The 20,260-nt window shown below is 43.3% G+C and overlaps 1 protein-coding gene across 2 annotated transcripts in view; it reads left to right on the top strand.

Annotated features, from left to right (window-relative positions):
* SLC24A2 (solute carrier family 24 member 2) overlaps positions 1 to 20,260 on the top strand; it is a 241,047-nt gene that overhangs the window by 209,662 nt on the left and 11,125 nt on the right. For both annotated transcript variants that reach the window (XM_047098204.1, XM_047098194.1), the window contains one exon: positions 10,233 to 10,370. In XM_047098204.1, coding sequence (XP_046954160.1) covers positions 10,233 to 10,370 — 138 coding nt within the window. The remainder of the gene's footprint in view (positions 1 to 10,232; positions 10,371 to 20,260) is intronic.

Raw genomic sequence — 20,260 nt, 5'->3', positions numbered from 1 at the left:
ACTATCATAGACTGGGTGGCTTAAAGCATAGAAATTTATTTTCTCACAGTTCTGGAGGCTCTCAGTCTAAGATCAAGGTTCTGGCCAGCTCACTTTCTGGCGAGGGCTCTCTTCCTGGCTGCCTCCTCCCTACGTCCTCATACGGCCTTTCTTTGTACACATTAGGTGGGACAGGGGGACCCTCTGATGTCTCTTCCTACAAGGACATTAATTCTGTTAGATCAGGGGCCCACTCTTTCAACCTCACGTAGCCTTAAGTATTTCCTTCAAGATCCTATCTCCAAATACTGCAACACTGGGGATTAGGGCTTCAGCATAGGAATTTTGAAGGGACACAAACATTCTGTCCATTATCAACAGTCAGTAAGGACTCATCTTCGAGTTGAGTAAATAAGTTTTTTCCAAATGTAGCTCTCTGGTTTTCCATCACTGGGATCTAACGGTTTTTTTTTTCTTCCAGACTCTCCTGTTTTCATTCCCTTTTCAAAGAGGAAATCTAGCAAATGGCAAGTGAGGTCTTCTTTAGCCATAGAGCCCTTAGCTGACCCATCCCAGAACTCTGAGTTTGCTTTCAAGATGACTCACAACACACCTTACTTGGCAAAGCCTGAGCTATGGCTCTGGTATCCCCCAAATTTATTTTTTCTTGTGTCGCCTAGAGATTTTGAGTACAGATTTTTGGGTCTATGAAACCAAAATGATCCACAACCCAGTAGTAAATATTTTTATAGGTCGATCTTTTTAATATGCCTATTTCAAGCATGATGTTCTGTTTCTGTAATAGATACAATGAAGGCCCCTGGTATGCTGACCGCACTAATTGGCCAATGAATTTAGGGGAAAATGGAGATGAGAATCCCTTACTGTCCCTGAGCCAGCTGGTATTTATGGGTGGGAGTTTATAATAAATTTCTATTTCTATTTCGCCTACCTAGGCTATGGCATTTTGTTATGGCAGCCAAACAGACTAATACACTTACTATATGGGAGGATTTATCTTTTTTAAATATATCATTTTTTTAATAGATTGCCTTTGTAAAGCACTGGTATGATTTGAGCTTACAAAATGGAGCACACTCCATAGAACATTTCTTGGGAGGCACCTTCTACTTGCCCAATAGTTGTTGATTTCGAAGACTTTCACTGTATTAAAATGTGACTGCATTTTTGGCAATTTTACCTTTGAGAGTTCCAACTCTGCTATTGTTTTTAGCTCTTCACAAAACACAGAATCAAGGTGTCACAATATTATGAGTCTTGCCATCTGCTTGGAAGCTTTGTTTCTGATAGAAAGTCTACTTACAGCCTACCTACTAAAATAAAATCACATTTTCTCTGTAGAGCTGTGGAATTTTCCCTTTCATCCTGTTTATAAAGGCCTTCTATTCATTCATCTTACCTAACAGGAAAATAGATTCGATTGTTGACATCACTACAGTCAATGAACACTCAATAAATGTTGGATGAATGCATAGCTGGAGGAACAAAATTATTTGACTTTCACGTCAAATAATCGATTTATAGAATTTTATTGCTGGAAGTATCATAACTCCCTTCGTCAAACTTCTTTCTCCTAGATGCCTTTGAAGAAATTATTTTCCTAAGCATTTATTAAAAGTAATAATAATAACCAACATTTATTGAGTGTTTACTGTATGCCAACCACTGTTTTAGGTAACTTTCATAATGATCTCAGTTAATTTTAGAACAGCGATAATGTTGTAAAAGCATGTTCTGGAGTAGAAGTGGGTCTTCTTTACCTATTAATCCCTTCTCCAGCAATTTCCTTCATTAGGTAAAGGCCCTTTCAAAATTCTTCTCTCCCTAGGAGCCTCCCCCACACGCACTGGACAGGCACACTCACCTTGTCACCAGTTCCCAAGGAAACCTAATTGGAAAAGTAAAACATGCCATCTTTGTCAAAGAGAGTATTTTTAATGCTTCAACAATGAAAGAGGATGGAAGTAGGAGGTAAAGCAGACAGTTCCCGTTTAAAGCCAGTGCCCTTTTGTTGTGCATGCTCTGCCCCTGAGATTCTTCTACTGGCCTTTGAGCACTGGAAGCTGGCGTCTGGAAATAACCCACCTCCTACTTCAGTTCTTGCTAAAGTTAGCCTCAGGAAAGTTTATTGTTGTAAAGGGCTTCATCCGTCTTCTACAATGTCCCCTAGATATTCATTTTAGAAGTATCTAGCGCAAGATTAGCCACAGTTATGGGAATCGGGGGTGACATCGGGCGATGAAATGCACATAAAATCTCAAGCCCTCATTTTGGCCATCCGTGAGCTTGCTTGTCACTTCCTCCCATGTGAAGCCTGGGTGAAATTTCAGTACTTTCTCCTTGGGCAGAGATGCTGAAGCATAAATCTTTCTTCTGCACCTGCATTTGAAGTCCTGGCATCCATTGATGTCAGCCTCACGTTTCTTATTAATTTATTTATTTATTTATTTATTTATTTATTTATTTATTTATTTAAATTTTAATGTTTATTTATTTTTGAGAGAGAGAGACACAGACTGAGAGTGGGGGAGGGGCAAGAGAGAGAGGGAGACACAGAATCCAAAGCAGGCTCCAGGCTCTGAGCTGTCACCGCAGAGCCCGATGCAAGGCTCAAACTCACAAACTGCGAGATCATGACCTGAGCTGAACTCGGACGCTTAACCAACTGAGCCATCCAGGCGCCCCCATGTTTAAATTTGTACCTGGTACCTTGGAGGTCTCACCCACAGAGATAGAGGAGGGAGGAAGGCATCACAGTGGGCCCTCCTATCCACAGACTTCCAAATCTGCTCTTTATTTCCCCTTCAAGTTGCCCTGGATGCTGTAACAAGAATGCCAGAGAGTGGAAAGCTTAGAAACAACAGAAATGTGTTTCTGACAGTTCTGGAGGCTGAGAAGTCCAAGATCAAGTGACAGGTGATGGAATCCACTTCCTGGTTCATAAACGGCCATTTTATTTACTGTGTCCTCACATGGTGGAAGGGGCAAGCTAGCTCTCCAGGGGTTCCTTTCTAAGAACATTAATCCTCATTACCACCCTAAGGCCCCACACTCTAATACCATCACAAAGAAGGGTAGGACTTCAACATGAATTTCAGAGGTACACAAACATTCAGTCCACAGCAGTCTCGGAGAACAGGAAGAGAATGCAACTGAGAACAGGTGTTTCTGATCACCTTTTCCAAGAAACGCAGCCCATCTAAACCACCAGAAATTAGTTCTAGGCTCAAGAAAATTAAGCAAAACTATGTCAATTAAATGCTTAGTGTTTGCTATAGCTAGCATTTTTGGCTTAATAGGTCAAATTTATTACAAATAAAGCTGGTGTCATTGGGCATAAAGCACATTCATTTTTTATTTAGCAAACCTATTTTTTAGGAGTGAGGAAGGGAAGCAGTGTGAAATGGGGAAAGAAATTCTGGCTAGGAATGAAGTGGAAGGTCACTTGGGCCTGACTTCATCTTAGGGCCTTCATCCTTTAAATGTGGCGGGGGGGGGGGGCGGGGGGCGGTCTCCATGTACCAAGGCCTTTCAGCTCTGAACCTTGGGGGCTCCTTCTCTTGGGGCCTAGAGCTCCTATTCTAGATGATTGCAGAGGTCTGTGGTTGTGGCTTGTCTTTCATGATCTATCAGTGTCCATATAATGAACCGAATGACAAAACTTCTTGGTCAAGAAAGTGATCCCACAGCAAAGCATTGCAGTAGACAAAGAAGTTCTGCCTCAGAATGACATGGATTTTAAGGGCTGCTGGGTCCTAAAATGCAGTGAGGTGTACCGGGACTGGGTACCCATGTACTTATGGGTCCCATGTAGTATATGTTCTTTGGCTATTCCAGCATTTCCATTCATTTGCCTAAGGTCACATGGCTAGTTAGTCACAGAGATGAGATTAATGGCCAAAGGCAAAAGGATTAATGTGCATTAATCCCCAGGTCTCTACCAGACACTGTGCATCCATCCTGCAGTTGCCTGAGAGTTCCTATCCACAGTCTATAGATGAATGCCTCCCACGTAGTCTAGACATTAACCTGTGTTAGTACCTTTTTTAAAGCTTTGTTGGGTGTGATATTTTTAATATTCTTAATGCACCCACCCAACCTCACTTCTTAGGCTTAGCAAGTGTTTTTATGGATCTCTATTCCCACTCTCAGCCCCTCTGGGTCCTATAAAAAGTTCCTAGCATGCATCACATTCTTTTGGTGAGCTTTGCCCCATTTGGTCATTCATGTGGGCATCCTTATGGCTGACCAACATGGAGATATAAACTCTTTTTTCTACAGTTATAAATTATAGAAACAGCAACAACAACAACTATATTAAGGACCAGTCTTTTTAAGTAGAAATACAGATCACTTAAAATCTTTACTTTCACCCAACTTGACCATGGCCCAATGCTTTAGAGTAAATGAGTTATATTCCTCATGGCTATTTGAGTACCGGCCTTTTATTCTATCCAGCATCATGCCACACTGAAGGGCTCCCCAGTGAAAAGAAATGGCACTCCCAAGTGCTGAAGTGCATTGTCCTTCTGTAGGGGAGAGGGAGAACTTCACTTCCAACCTGAATCAAACCCCAAATGAGCTGAAATCTAGGCAGATTCAGGCGATCCTCTGAGATTGCTCCTTGTGAACTGGAAATAAGATGTTATTAGCAATCAATAAAACTGAACTTGAAGATGGCCTATATTCAGATGCCTCCTGGGTTTTCATTTTAATTCTCTGATAGAAGAGATTGCATTAAAACGGACTCACCTTCACACTGAAATCTTGCACAGTGCCCTTCACAGGCAAGAATAAGAAATTGGGTTGCTCCCAGGAAATATTTTTCTGGCTGTGGAAGCAACCTCTGGGCTGGTGAATCCAGCTCAGACCTCTCCACTGGAGACCTGATGCCTTTTCTGGGGCAAACCATACCTACGAGGCACAAGTAGAAATAGTATAAGATATACATGCAAAGAAGCTAACTAGGTTCTCATGATAGTGGGCCACAAATGGAGAGGCTTTTGCTATTCTCCCACCCATTTGAAAAATAAAAATAAAAATAAGTTGATTGCTCCAGAGACCTCCCAGTAGATACTAACTGACCTCTGGAAGTGCTCTCTTCTACCTGTAAATATTCTGATGGCCAGACCCCCCCAGGATCCAACCTTTAGTATTGATAAATAAATCACACAAGGTGATTGTCCACTTGTCACTTAGGATAACACACTCTCTCTCCCTCCCTCACGCACATACACATACACACACACACACACACACACACACACACACAAAGTTATCTGAATAATTCCATCCAACCACCGAGGACTTGTAGTTTTGAGTCTGCCCTACCTTGTTTTGCAAAGATTCAAGGCTGCTTGCAAAAGATACTTCTGAGGAAAAAGGATAAAATGATGAATTTTGAGACAGTTCAGCATAGGCTGTAAAGGAAAAAGGAAAGAATAGGATTGGAGCAAGCGAGACAGACCCCAGAGGTGTGTTTGGTAGGTGGAGGTTACAAATTTGGCTCTGAATTCCTCAGTGAAAAGCAAGGGGGAAAAGATAGTAATTTACCTGATTCACAGTATTTCTAAGATTCTTCAAAGATTCTCAAAAGAAGCATGACTTTTTCTAGTGCTGAGATGGGGAAGATATTTTTCTTCCTTGATTCCTCATAAAGAGGACATTGGATTAGTCAGGGTAAGGTTCCAATGTGAGCAACCACAAACCCAAAACAACAGTGGCTTGAGTAAGATAGAATTTTCTGTCTGTCTCAAGTCAATATAGGCAGCCCAGGGCTAGAACAGCTAGCTCTCAAGGGACATCAGGAACTCAGATCCTTTTATATTTTTTTCTCCATTTCATCATCCAAGATGACTCTTAAAGCTCTGCCCAAAATGTTCCCATTCCAGCCAGTGGGAAGGAGAAAGGAGTGATGAAGGACGCATCTGCAGCCTTTAAAGATACATCCCAAGGTTGCAGAGAATTCTTTCCATCACCTCCCATTGGCCAGAACCTAATCACATGGCCACACCTCATTGCAACAGAGGCTATATAGAGAGTCTTTGTTCTAGGTCTACGTGAAAGTGGGCTTTCTATCACTAATGCAAATGGGAAGTATATTAGCTTGCTAGGGCTGCTCTAACCATGGACTGGATGGCTTAAACAACAGAAATTTATTCCTCACAATTTGGATGCTGGAAGGCCAAGATCAAGGTGCTGGCAGGGTTGTTTTCCTCTGAGGCCTCTCTCCTTGACTTGCAGATGGCTGTCTTCACTGTGTTCTCACACGGTCTCTTCCTCTGTGCACACAAACCTCTGATGTATCTCTGTGTATCCTAATCTCCTCTTATAAGGACACGTTATAAGGACCCATCCTAATGGCTTCATTTTAACTTACGGGCCCTTTCTCCAAACAGCCATATTCTGAGGTATTGAGGGTTAGGTAAGTTTAAACATGAATTTGGGGGAGGGCACAGTTCAGTCTGTTAACAGGCTCTTGCCACGTATTCTGCCAGCATCCTTGTAGCAGGATAAAGACTAAGTTCTCTGGAGCCATTTGTTCTGTCTCCTCAAAAATCCAAGCGTCCTTAAAACAGAGTTAGCAGGGCGCATGGGTCGCTCAGTCGGTCAAGCGTCTGACTTCGGCTCAGGTCATGATCTCGCGGTTCATGAGTTCAAGCCCAGGTCAGCTGGTTCATAAGTTCAAGCCCCACGTCGGGCTCCGTGCTGACAGCTCAGAGCCTGGAGCCTGCTTCGGATTCTGTGTCTCCCTCTCTGCCCCTACCCCACTCATGCTCTGTCTTTCTCTCTCAAAAATAAACATTTAAAAAAAAATTTTTAAACAAAAATAAACCCAGAGAGTTAGAGCCTACTGCACTAGCTTACACCCAAAGGCACTCGGTGAATACCTGCAAAGGATGGCCGTCACGGCCCAAGAAATCACAGCAGGAGCAGAGACTGGACACCAGGATTCCTGGCTCCACAACCTACTCTTCCCCCCAGGCTGCACTGGTCCCTTCGTGGTCTGACCACCAGCCCATATTACGTGGGAGCTTAAAGTCGGGTGTTTTAGTCTCAGATTCTCCGTATCAGAAATTATAAAGCCCCAAAGCAATGATCGCTGGCCCTGCTTTCACACAATTCTAGGGCTTCTGCAAAGACCCCAGCACGTATCAAACTAGTTTCAGCCCTTATATCAAAAGTCATTTGAGTTTTTTCTGGATCACTTTTCATTGTTCTGCTTTCTGTGGACACTCCACAGAAGCTTTATGAGGTTAGGGTGGGTTGCTACAAGGTCAAAGCCAAGATGCCATAGCTCTAGGAGGAATTGAAAACTTAGTGCACTGACTTCAGTGGCTTCTCCCCAGGACTGAGACTAATGAACATGCCAGCAGCCCCAGCTTGGGCAAAGGCAAAACTGGCCCCAGACTTGGAATGGTATTTTTTTTCCACTTTTCTAACCAGCTTGCAAGCTGTCACCCATTGAACCAGAGTGAGATTGCACTTGGCAGGAAGACAGTGAGAATTTTCCCCCAAAATATACTGACAGCCTCGCTCCCGGGACACCTCTCAAATCCACCCCAAGGTCCTGGGGTTCCTATACTCTGTAGCAGGACCCATTCCCCCAAGAGGCTATCGATTTTGCATGAAGAGCACTGTTTGTTTGGCCTGAGACCCAAGCTCTTCTTGCTCACTTCTGCCCTAGCAACGCCACCTCAAATGCAGCTTTTGGAAGCTGTACAATACAGCTAATTGTTTGCATTGGACAGTAGTGTGTTTAGAGCTTATGCATCTAAACAGACAATTATTTTCTGCTATTTGCTAGTGGCACTGCCTGCCTGGTGACTTTGGCAGATGGAGAAAGGAGCTAATCCGTAGGTTATAAGCAGAAGGGTTATTGATGAAATGTCACCATCTGTTGGTGTCATTAAAATGATATGAGTCATAAAGAGTTGCTTTTGTTTTTTTCTCAGAAAAAGGTTAGCTTAGAGTTTAGAGAGAAGCTGCTAGATTGCAGATGGCAGTGTGAGATGGGACCGGGGGGTGGGGAGTGTCAGTCCTGGAAGGGGAGGAGCCTTGATGAACACATCACATCAGCTCGATGGGTCTTCTGGGAAGTGCTGGAATCCTCTGCCGGAATAAAACCACCCATCTGGTATGAGATGAGATACTTACTAGGAATGATGCAATGCTTCAACTGTCCCATGATCCCTCCCCATTTCTGAGACATCTACTGGGTGGGGAGGGGAAAGTCATTCATTTGGGTTCAACAAGAAAAATCATATCTGGGACAGAACAGTTAAAATGCACTTGTCTCCTAAATCTTCACTGGCCTCATCACAGAGAGATTATTCATGTATCCAGCTGACATCTTGGGAGGCTGGGGATCTCAATGGGGAATGATATTCTCTACATCTGCTGTATCTCCTGGGAGGACACAGAGTTGTCTCAGAAGAGGAATTAGAGACCGTATGCCCAAGATTCCATCAGGATGAAGAAAAGAAAGCAGTGGATGGACCCACATGAATTGCAAAGCAAAGGAATCAGCTTTTGGTCTTGTTGACTTTATCGACTCCCTTCTTGTCAATTTCATTGACTTCTTCTCCAACATTTTTATTATTTATTTTCTTCTGCTTCCTTTGGGTTTAACTTGCTCTCCTTTTTCTAGTTCCCTAACGTAGAAGCATAGATTGTTGTTTTTATCCTTCTTCTTTTCCAACGTCTTACATATAGCAAAGGGATGGAGAGCGTGGGAAGTATATTTAATGAGGATCCAGATGACCAAAACAAACTGTGCCAACTTCCCAATTCTTCCTTCTTACCTAATCCTCTTAATTCCCTCATATTTGCTGTTTATAAATTCTTTTACCCACTGCCAAGGACATATGCCCAAAGAGAAAGAGCCTGTTATTACCAACTTTTTTTCAGTATGGCTTAAGATTCCTTTTATATATATATATTTTTTTTATGTAAAAATATATATATATTTTTTAATTTTAACTCTTGGAGAGAGAGGTGGGTGATTGTATACACCACTACAAATCCTTTTGGCAGTACTAGGGTTTAAATTAGAAATAAACATAACATCGCAGTGTGTCGGGCCACATGCCCAGCCCTGCGTCTGGGTGAGTCCTTTTCCCCGATGCAACTGGCCCGAGCCTGCCAGCTCCTAGGGAGAGGGGTGCTGAGGGGTCAGTGCTGCTGCTGGAAATAGTGCACACTGCTGGAAGCAAGAGCCACGGGGGGCAGGAGCTTCACGAAGCCTGTGCGGGTTATTTATATGGTCTCAAAAGGAAGCATCCGTGGAAAAGTTCCTGTTGATATTTTTAGATCTGATGCTTGATCGTCCTGCTGCACTTTTATTTTTAAACAAGCAGGGAAGGGAGTGATTAATACTGTCTGCAGTGCTGTTTTGAAGGCTCGGAGGGCCCATCTGACAGGCTGATGGTCAGCCTGCCAGGCCCGGAGCCACCTTCTGTCTCTTCTAGCTCTGGGACGTCAGAAGCTGCTGACTTCAGCAGGTGGCACATAAAACCTTGGCCACTTGCTGCCAAGTCAGAAACTCTGAAGTTGAGCCCTGACTCTGAGGTCCTGTGCAGCTGACACTCACGGGTTCAGTGTCTTACTCTACTCCCATAGTCTGTTTCTCTGAGAATGGGACATATGTTTGTATAATAAGCCTTTGGCTGGAAGTAAAATGGTTTAGAATTTAACAAGATAATTGTGCAGATTAAAAATTCACCACCACACAGTAATCCATGAGCTTGACTATTCCAGGGCCTGAGAAGGGAGTTGAGTATTGTTACTGAATTGTTTCTACGGTTACTTTCATTTGCCTGCTCAAAATCACCGCTCTAAAAATACATAAACTTATTTGTTAGTAAAAAAGATATATATGTGTAATTTTTGTTTAATTTTTAATTTAAAAAAATCCTTCCCAAGGGTTCCCATAATGAAACCTATAGCTTTGTCTTCAGGGAGAAGGGAAAGAGGAGAAGGTGGGCATTGGGGGTCTTTTGCTCTACAGATTCGGTTTCTCGTACAAAGTTCATGGATCGTAGATGTCACCCACTGCAGTTGAATGATCAGTTCACTTAAGTGAGAAGCTGAGGAGCGTTCAGGGAGAGAAAAGGAAGTTCCTAAGTTCCCATGGCTGTGCAATGTATTGTTTGTCCCTGGGCTCTTGTGGCCTGTGGACGTTGTCGTCTTTTTTATTTGTTTCTTCTTTCATGTCCGTTTTTCTACAACAGACCACAGAGACGGGTGAAGAGGAGGACCAGCCTCTCAGCCTGGCCTGGCCTACCAACCCCCGCAAGCAAGTCACATTCCTAATTGTTTTACCCATAGTGTTTCCTCTCTGGATCACCTTGCCTGACGTCCGCAAACCTGTGAGTAAAGCACCGTTTGTTTCACCAACTCCTTGTGGAAAGCATGGTACATAGCAGTGTGATAGTCTGCTTCTATTTGCCTTATAAGGGAAAGGAGGGGTGACATATATACACGTGTATGCTTATATATGTCTAAAATTTCTCCAGACAGAGGCACAATAAGAGTGATTGCTCAAGTTATCGAATTTATGTAACAAACCACCCTAAAACTTAGTGGTTTATTCTGCTTGTGGACCCTGCAGACCAGGAGTTCAAATAGGGTGCACTGGAGATGGCATGTCTCTGCTCCACGTTTGGGGCTTCAGATGGGAAGACTTGAATGGCTGTGAGATGGACTCATCTGGAAGTTTCTTGGCTGATGTTTCTGGTCCCTAGGCAGAGAGGATTGAAGGGCTGGGCTCAGCTGCAGTGGTCTATGGGAGAACCTAAATGTGGCTTCTCCACGTGACTTGGGCTTCTTCACACCATGGTGACCTCAGGATAGTCAGATGTGTTAGATGAGAGATCAGGGCTCCAGGAAGGATTGTCCCAACAGCAGAAAGCGGAAGCTGTGTGGTCTCTGATGACCTAGTCTCAGAAGTCACAGAGAGTCATTCCTACTATATTCTACGGGTCAAAGCAGTCATTGATTGTGTTGGTTAAAGGGGAGGAGACAAAATGTTTACTTAGAATATATCATGTCATATAGCGTATGACACCCTTGGTGGGAGGAGTGTCAGAGAATCTGCAGCCGTGTTTTAAAACCACCGTAGTGATTGTCTCTGAGAGGAGGAAATGAAGGTTCGAGGCAGGAGGGGAACTCACCTTTTGTTGAGTGTGTGCATGGATTATTCATTCAATTCAAAAATAATTTGAACAAATGCATTCATGTTGCATAAATGCCTACGTGTCTGATCTTCTCCATCCTGTATTGTTATCATTACTGCAATATTATTTTCTACCGTTATTATGTGCCAGGTGTATTGAACGCGATACCATCTTATGATCAGCAAAATACAATCTAAATGTAGATCAAATCAGAGAGTTCTCCTACTATTAAATTGGATTCTTGGGCCAGGGCCCCAAAGGGTAAAGGAACTAAATGATAAGAAGTAGCTGTGCTTTTTTTTTTCTAGAGAGAGAGCGAGCAGAGGAGAGGGGCTGGGGGAAAGGGAGAGAGAGAGAGAGAGAGAGAGAGAGAGAGAGAGAATATCTTAAGCAGGCTCCATGCCCAATGTGAGCCTGACGCTGGCCTTAATCCCCCAACCCTGGGATCATGACCTGAGCTGAAATCAAGAGTCAGATGCTCAGCTGACTGAGCCACCCGGGCACCCCAAGAAGTAGCTATACTTTTTATTACGGCCGTATACACTTCATTCAACAAAGGTATGTGCCTACTATGTATCAGACACTGCCCTAGGTATTTCCAATAAGCTATACTGTGGAATCCAGGAAACAGCTAGTGTTGGAAGGTGTGTATATACACACACACATACACACACACACACACACACACACCTATTTGTTAATTTTATTTATATTTATTATATATAATATTATATATTACTGGCATAAGTAGAAAGAATCTTGGGCACTAAGAAGTTAACTAACTCATGCCTAAACACTTCCCAGCAGATGGAGCTGAGATTCAGACCCAGGTCTGTGTGACCACACAGCCTGGGGTCCCCCTCATATTTCATGATACCAGAAAGTGGAAATCTGAGAACATCATTTCTGAAAGCACTTAGAATAGGATGGTGTGGTAACGTACAGCACAGTGGAGCGTAAGTCTTAAGAGCCCCACGGTGATCCCACTTTCCGCACTTGAAAAAGACAGAACAAAAATCCTGTCCCGTTGGCCTGGCCTATAAATAATCCAGCCCAGGAGAGAGCCAGTGTCTTATCAAGGACAGGCCAGGAAAGGACCCCCTCATGGAAGGACTCCCAACATTAGAGGCTTTCCCAGTAAAGGATGCATGTAATAGGTGTGGCTTACTGAAAGCAATATTTAGGTTTCTTTATTTGCAACGCGAGTGTAGAACATCTGCTCTGTGCAGAGGCCCGGATCCTGGAAACCTACGGCCAAATAGCTAGAATGTGTGGAGTTTCTTCTTGGCTCCCATCCCATTGACATTTCCAAGATGTGTGTGCTCACATGTGCTCTCTTGCACTCTCTCTCTGTCTCTCTCTCTCTCTCTCTTTCTCTTTCCATTGCTCTGTTGTTTGGGCCAGTGCTCTTGCACGGCCCCGGGGAGGAAAATCAGAGAGACAGACACAGTTTCCTAAATGTTCTCCTTTGTACGTCTAGTATGGTGTGACCCCAAGCAGAGGGGGCTGGCTGGCTGCTAAGGGAGTGTCAGCACACGAGCACTGGAGCAGTCAGGGAAGCGTGCAGGCATGGGAGGAAGGTGCCAGCCATCAAGGCCTGGGCTCTCGGGTTGGGTGGGACTCCTAGAGTAAGGGCTGGCAAAATGGCCATCCTCTCTGTGATGGGAGCTCAAAGGACAAGGAAGCGGTTAGAGAAGATCAGAGCTCTGAACCAGCGACTCCTGGAAAACACACAGGACCCCACCATGGCAGTAGTTACCTGGATGACAACTTCTTTGGCTGATGCTATAATCCTGTTGGGTGCAAAGCAGGAAGATGCAGCTGTATGTGATGCTTTCCTTTGTACGACCATGGACCGGTCGTTCACTGCGCACACGCCTTGAGAGCCAGCCTCTGGGGCCCAATAGCAATGGGGCTTTTGCTCCTTGCAACCTCAAGCACCATCCCCGGGATGGACTGGACTTTTTCCTCATTTTCTACATATGCTGTGTGCTTTCCCAAGCAAAAATGTGACTCTGAGGTGAAGCATTTGGGTGTTTTTAAATTTCCTCAGCAAATATTTATTGAGTTACTATTGTATGCCAAGCATCAAGCTTGTGCCCTAAGAGATAAAAAGACACAGAATTCACAATTCCTATGTTTAAGGACTTCTAAACTAAGTAGCAGAAACAAGGCACATAACTACAGAGGACAAATGCACAGCTCTATCAGCGACAGGAGCTAGATTCAAACTGGAGTCTCCTGACTTAATATTGTTCTCATTCTACCATACTGACTACAGTGGGGTTTTTTTCCCCACATACCTCATGAGATACACAAGCTTGGGGAAGTCACGTCTCAACTTTGGACCTCACTTCTCCTCCTATGTGAAATAAAAGGGTGGAAGATCTCTAGATTCTCTGCCAACCATGACATTCTGTGATTAAGGAACGCATAAAGATATAACCATCAATACAGTATTATAAATTTTGTTTAATGTTTATTTTTGAGAGAGAGACAGAGTGCAAGCAGGGAACGAGCAGAGAGAGAGACACACAGAACCTGAAGCAGATTCCAAGCTCTGAGCTGTCAGTACAGAACCAGATGTGGGGCTCGAACTTGTGAACCGCAAGATCATGACCTGAGCCAGAGTCAGACGCTTAACTTATTGAGCCCCTCTAGGCACCACCAGTGTTGCAAATTTAAGGGGACCATACATCCCAGTTTGCCCAGAATTGTTCCTTTAATCCCCAAGCCTGCTGGTTTAGAAGATGAATTATATGGTCATCCTTTGCATCTACAAAATGCCAAATCAAAGAAACCATGCCAGTTGATACAAAAGCCAGGAAGTAGCTTCTTGATCATGCTTAGCACAGAAGAGTTTCATTAAGTTTGATCTTGATCTTGTATCAGTTAGCATCTGCTGTGTAACACACCACCCCAAAACTTAATGGCTTAAAAAAATAGGCAGTTTTTTAGTCCAGAATTCTGAGAACTGACCATTTGATCTGAGCTCAACTGGACAGTCCTACTCACTTATATGACTCAGGGCTTGTTGGTATAGGAGTATCTCAGCTACAAAAGCTCATCTCTGCACTACATGGTATCTTATCTTTAAGTAAGCTAACCAGAGCTGATTCACATGATGGCCAAGTTCCAAGGGCAGCAAGAATGAAAGCTGCAAAGTTCTCTTGAGATCCAGTTTGGAATCTGCATGCTGTCATTTCTATCACACTTTTTGGTCAGAGAAAATCAAGGCCAGCCCAGATTCAGAGGATGGGAAGATAGACCTCACCTCTTTTTTTTTTTTCTTTTTTTTAGTTTATTTATTTTGAGAGAGGGAGAGTGGGGGAGGGGCAGAGAAGAGAGGGAGACAGAGAGGGAAAGAATCCCAAGCAGACTCCACGCCTTCAGTGCAGAACCCGATGTGGGGCTCGAACTCACGAACCATGAGATAATGACCTGAGCTGAAATTAAGAGTTGGACGCTTAACCAACTGATCCACCCAGGCACCCCGAGACCTCACCTCTTGAAAAGAGTTGTAAAGTGTCATGGCCACTTATGCAGTCTACCACAGTCCTCATGCACTGCCACAAGGGCCTCTTGACAAGATACCGAGGGAGAGGAAAAAGAGAGGAGAAAATGGTTAGTTAATAAACATTTGCTAGGGGCGCCTGGGTGGCGCAGTCGGTTAAGCGTCCGACTTCAGCCAGGCCACGATCTCGCGGTCCGTGAGTTCGAGCCCCACGTCAGGCTCTGGGCTGATGGCTCAGAGCCTGGAGCCTGTTTCCGATTCTGTGTCTCCCTCTCTCTCTGCCCCTCCCCCGTTCATGCTCTGTCTCTCTCTGTCCCAAAAATAAATAAACGTTGAAAAAAAAAATTTTTTTTTTTAAAATAAACATTTGCTACTCCAGAGGGCCCTGTCGGCTCTGTCTCCTCAGTAGTTTTTTTTATTGTTGTTGTTTTAATTTTTTTTTAACATTTATTTATTTTTGAGACAGAGAGAGACAGAGCATGAATGGGGAGGGTCAGAGAGAGGGAGACACAGAATCCGAAACAGGCTCCAGGCTCTGAGCCATCAGCACAGAGCCTGACGTGGGGCTTGAACTCACGAACCGCGAGATCATGACCTGAGCCGAAGTCGGCCGCTTAACTGACTGAGCCACCCAGGCACCCCTCCTCAGTAGTTTTTGAATTACCCATAGAGATGAACATTCCAAACCTTGACAGTAATTACAAGGAAAACATGATTTTTTAGTATACATCCAGTTTCAGGGTAAACGGTCCTCCCACTTGTTTACTTGTTTTTATTTCCACCTCATTTATATGCAAATTATATGATAGTGTTTGTTGGATTATACACACTCCCAGCTCAGATTAATTCACTGTTACAGTCTTCTTAAAATAATGGCTTTGTTTTAAAAGTAAAAGAACTAGGGGCGCCTGGGTGGCGCAGTCGGTTAAGCGTCCGACTTCAGCCAGGTCACGATCTCGCGGTCCGGGAGTTCGAGCCCCGCGTCAGGCTCTGGGCTGATGGCTCAGAGCCTGGAGCCTGTTTCCGATTCTGTGTCTCCCTCTCTCTCTGCCCCTCCCCCGTTCATGCTCTGTCTCTCTCTGTCCCAAAAATAAATAAACGTTGAAAAAAAAAATTTTTTTTAAATAAATAAAAAATAAAAGTAAAAGAACTAAAATATAAATCTTGATGAGGAACAGGTCTTTGATAAAAATTGAAAATAACAAAGGAAATAAAGACCCCAAAAGTTATATTCTCTCATGACCTAGGATGGGCATTCTTACAAAACAGGAATGGATCTAAATAAGGTATCAAAACATGACTCATTAGAACTGGGAAGGTACCAAGAAGTCAGCTATATCTTTGCAATTTATGTCATTCATTGATTCATTCACCAAGTATTTATTGTGTCTCCTGTGCACCATGCACAGTTCTAGCAAGAATGAAGTGTTTGAGACCCAGAGAGGTTTAGCAACTTGTCCAAGCACATCCAGCAAGTAAGAAGCAAAGTCAAGACTCCCGGCCAGGTCTCGGCTGTGACTTTCACCTCTCTGACTTTCAGTCTCCTCATCTCTTAAAAACCAAAATGAGGATAAGCTTATCCTATAACAACTACCATGATTATCTGAGCACTTATTATGTGCCAGGCACTTTTGTAGACACTTTATGGGCACGAAGACCTGAGGACAACTAGATATTTTTTATTCCTCCCATTTTACAGATGAAAACCCCTGAGGCTTTGAAGATGAAATAATTTGTCTCAGGTCACATCACTGGTAATAGGTGAGCGAGAATTTGAATACTGGTCGTATTAATTAGAGAACACACTTTTAATCCTTAATAGGATTATCTGGGGGACTTTTGTTAGATATGTATGTCCCAAAACCTTGCACAGAATAGATGCTAAGTGAGTATTTGTTGAATTTAAATCAGTAAGGATATGGCCAATTTGTGCAATCAGCTAATGTCCAGAAACGTTTTTCAAGCCAAGAAAGTATCACACTGATGTACTAAAAGCTTCTAATGAGAACATTAGCTGTCAATTAGACACATAAACCATTACATTGGGAACAAAATGGCCGGCACATGGACACAATTTGCTTTTTGCTAATTAGTATGAGGTTCATCCCAGCAGATGTTAGGATGAACCACCATTACTAACCAAAAATTGACATGTCAGACCTTGGCTTCAAGGGCTATTTTCTTTCTTCCAGTGAGACTGGTAACTAAATAATTGCACAAGTGCTACCGGGCAGTGATGTCTGGAATGAGACCATTGAGTCCAAATAAGGGGAGTGGATCAGAAAAAATGAAAGAAGAAGGAATTACCTGGGCTGTGAGATTGGAAATTATAAGGTAGCTTGACAGTTGGGAAACACTTAACCAGACTGCTGGTGCATGAAAGGGTTGAAGCTTCCAAATCAGAGACAATATGGGAGGTTGGGTGAGGCAGATGGCCATACAGCTGGAATGCTAGTCTATATCTCCCTGAAGCTCTTTATATTTTCTGACATTCAGAGCACACGCTAGTATTATGATGATCGTCATCATGTCTATAGCTGGGAATATTTTGAGCGTTATTGGCCTTACTTTTCTTCAAGAACAAGTTGGTATAACCTACATATTGGGAAGGCATGCTATAGTCAGACGGACTAGGCTTGAACTTCAGGTCTATTTCAAGATTTGCATACAGAGTAGGTACCTGGCCTTTACCTACCCCTAGTTTATGATGAAGACATGGAAACTTACAAATAAAAACTATTTTTAATTTATTTTCAGTGAGCCCCTAATAAAACACTAGGTACATATAGATGTCCATTAATTACAAATTGGCCTCTCGATCAAGGACCATAAGCATCAAAATTTAAATGAGAGAGGTTTTCTTTAGTATGTTGGTTTGAACTTAATCCCTTTACCTCCTTAGTCTGGTTCCTTAGCTGCTACCTTTTGACTAGGAATGTTCTATGGTTCAGGGATGATATTTCTCAGATGAGAAGTATGTTCAAATAATTTGATTCTAACTTGTGACATTACATCAAATGAACAGACATGCAAAGGTATAATAAATAAAATAATAATTACATACTTAATAAATGAGCGTAAAAAGTGAGCAATCTGTGAAATCAGGACTCTCCCAAGATCTCCTGTACATATACCATAAAGTATGGAGATGATGGGGTGCCTGGGTGGCTCAGTCAGTTAAGTGTCCAACTTCGGCTTAGATCATGATCTCATGGTTTGTGAGATCAAACCCCACATCGGGCTCTTCACTCTCAGTGTGGAGCCTTGCTCAGATCCTCTGTCTCCCTCTTTCTCTGCCTCTCTCTCTCTCCCTCTCTCTCTCTCTCTGTCTCTATCAAAAATAAATAAACATTTTTTTTAAGTATGGAGATTGTACTCCATTGCCTTATAGGATGTCCAGAATCAAGCTCACAGACTGGCTTCTGCTCCAATCACATGGGTGGCCCAACACCACAAGAAAAGCCCTTTCCTTCCCTGTGACAGAGCCTGACCCTAGGAGCTGAAACCACCATCTCAGGATACTAGTACGGTGACTTGTGACCAGAAGAAAAGAACAGGAACTCCAATCAGCTCAACTCCGTGGCTGGGAAAACTGATTTCTTAGCACTGGCAATTCCAAGGCTCAGCGAGTCTGGCCTCCAAAACCCAGCTGAATGCTCAGCTTTAAAGGAATTTGCTCTCAGAAGAGCATGTCTCAACCTCCACTTTGAAAAATTGATGACTTTTCTTTCCATAACCCATTAAAGTGCTCAGGTCCCCAGAAAGGGCCTGAGTCTTTAGCCAAAATGTTTTCCTTCTAACACAGGGAAGGGGTGAGGGGCCACAGCCCAATTTAATCAAGCCCACTGGTCTTCCAGACACTGAAACTAGCAGATAGCCCCAAAAAGGCAGCAGTCATTAAGAGAAAGAAATGGTTGTCATGAAATTTAACAGAACAGTATGAATGATAATAAAAACATAACATTGAAAACTTGCAGTTAGTGAAGAGAACATAAGCCTGTTTTGGGGCAATAGAGACTATGTCCATTATTATTATAGATCTTCGAGAGATTACTATGTACAAGTTTATCTTTTCCTTTTAATAAAGCTCTTAAAAGCCATGGCAGAAAGTGTTCTATGTGACTGCCCAAGGTCAGCCCTTTAGACAATTGAGATAGCTTTCCTCCACGTCAACTCCAGGATTCACTTCTCTGGACAAAATTGGATGGCATTATCAAAGCAAAAAAATGAGATTCTTTCTCAAAGTGGAAAGCTTTGAAATAAAACACGTTTGGCAGTAATAGGTGAGAGACTGAGCGCATTCTGCTATCTGAGCATGTTTTAAAGGGCCCCAGTTTTGCAAGAAAAAAGCCATCAACAAAACTCCACTACAATCCAGTGTAAACCTGGATCTCCCTGTAGTGGGATTAGGTTACAAAAAAAAAACCTGCATTTTGAGTATCTGATTTTGGTTAATATTTTAAGGAAACTAAAAATGCTCACTCTGAGCACTGAGTAATGTACAGAATTGGTGAATCACTATATTGCATTATATTATACACCTGAAACTAATATAATACTGTGTGTTAATTACACTCGAATTTAAAATATAAAAATAAAAGGTGCTCACACTCTAAGCCTGAGATTGCACAAAGGCCTGTGAACAAAGAAGAAAAGGACATAGTACAGTCAGGGGTGGAAAACAGGAGGGAAAACGTCCCGGGAGCATCTACTCTGCCAGCCCTGTGGACAGCAGTGTGCTGGGCGTCTGTTACTCCAGTCTGTAAGAGTGGTTCAAATATCCTGGAGGGTGACTGTCATCAAGAATGTATAGAAACTGGGGCGCCTGGGTGGCGCAGTCGGTTAAGCGTCCGACTTCAGCCAGGCCACGATCTCGCGGTCCGTGAGTTCGAGCCCCGCGTCGGGCTCTGGGCTGATGGCTCAGAGCCTGGAGCCTGCTTCCGATTCTGTGTCTCCCTCTCTCTCTGCGCCTCCCCCGTTCATGCTCTGTCTCTCTCTGTCCCAAAAATAAATAAACGTTGAAAAAAAATTTAAAAAAAAAAAAAAAAAAAAAGAATGTATAGAAACTATGATGATGGCTTCCTCTCTGTGGCTTTTCCCAGTAATTCATGGGACTGTAAGAGGAACCTGTTTTAGAATCTGTGGATCCTTCTTGTTAACAGCAATTAGTCACGTAGGTTTTCTGGCAAATGGATTGCTAGGATACATGGGGTGAAGCAATACCAACTGATGGATTCTGATGAACTTGAGCAGAAGACAGAAAAGGGAGCAGGAGAGAAAGGAAGGCTATGGGGTAGTCGAGAGATTGAGGGCAAGACTAAGAAACCAGGCCACGGAAAGGGCAGGGGCGGGGGGCATCTGAGCAGCCAGCAGCAGGAACAGACATTCTTTTCGAGAGACGTCCATCTCAGGCACTAGCTTGCTGATGATTTGGCTCCAAACAACATTCCTAAGAGAGAGTCTTCGTGTCCCGGCCTAAACGCTGGGAGGGAGGGCCTTTTGATTGCGAAGCCTGTGAAGATGGGAGGGAATGAGGGAGGAGTAGCTGGCATTGGTGGTCTTAGCTTTA

Source organism: Lynx rufus, unplaced genomic scaffold (genome assembly GCF_022079265.1).
Source record: "Lynx rufus isolate CCGP_SWC_20201006 ecotype Redwood Valley unplaced genomic scaffold, mLynRuf1.p SCAF_10, whole genome shotgun sequence".
NCBI lineage: Eukaryota > Metazoa > Chordata > Mammalia > Carnivora > Felidae > Lynx > Lynx rufus.
The sequence above is the reverse complement of the archived record's forward strand: the minus strand, read 5'-3'. Positions and strand labels throughout refer to the sequence as shown.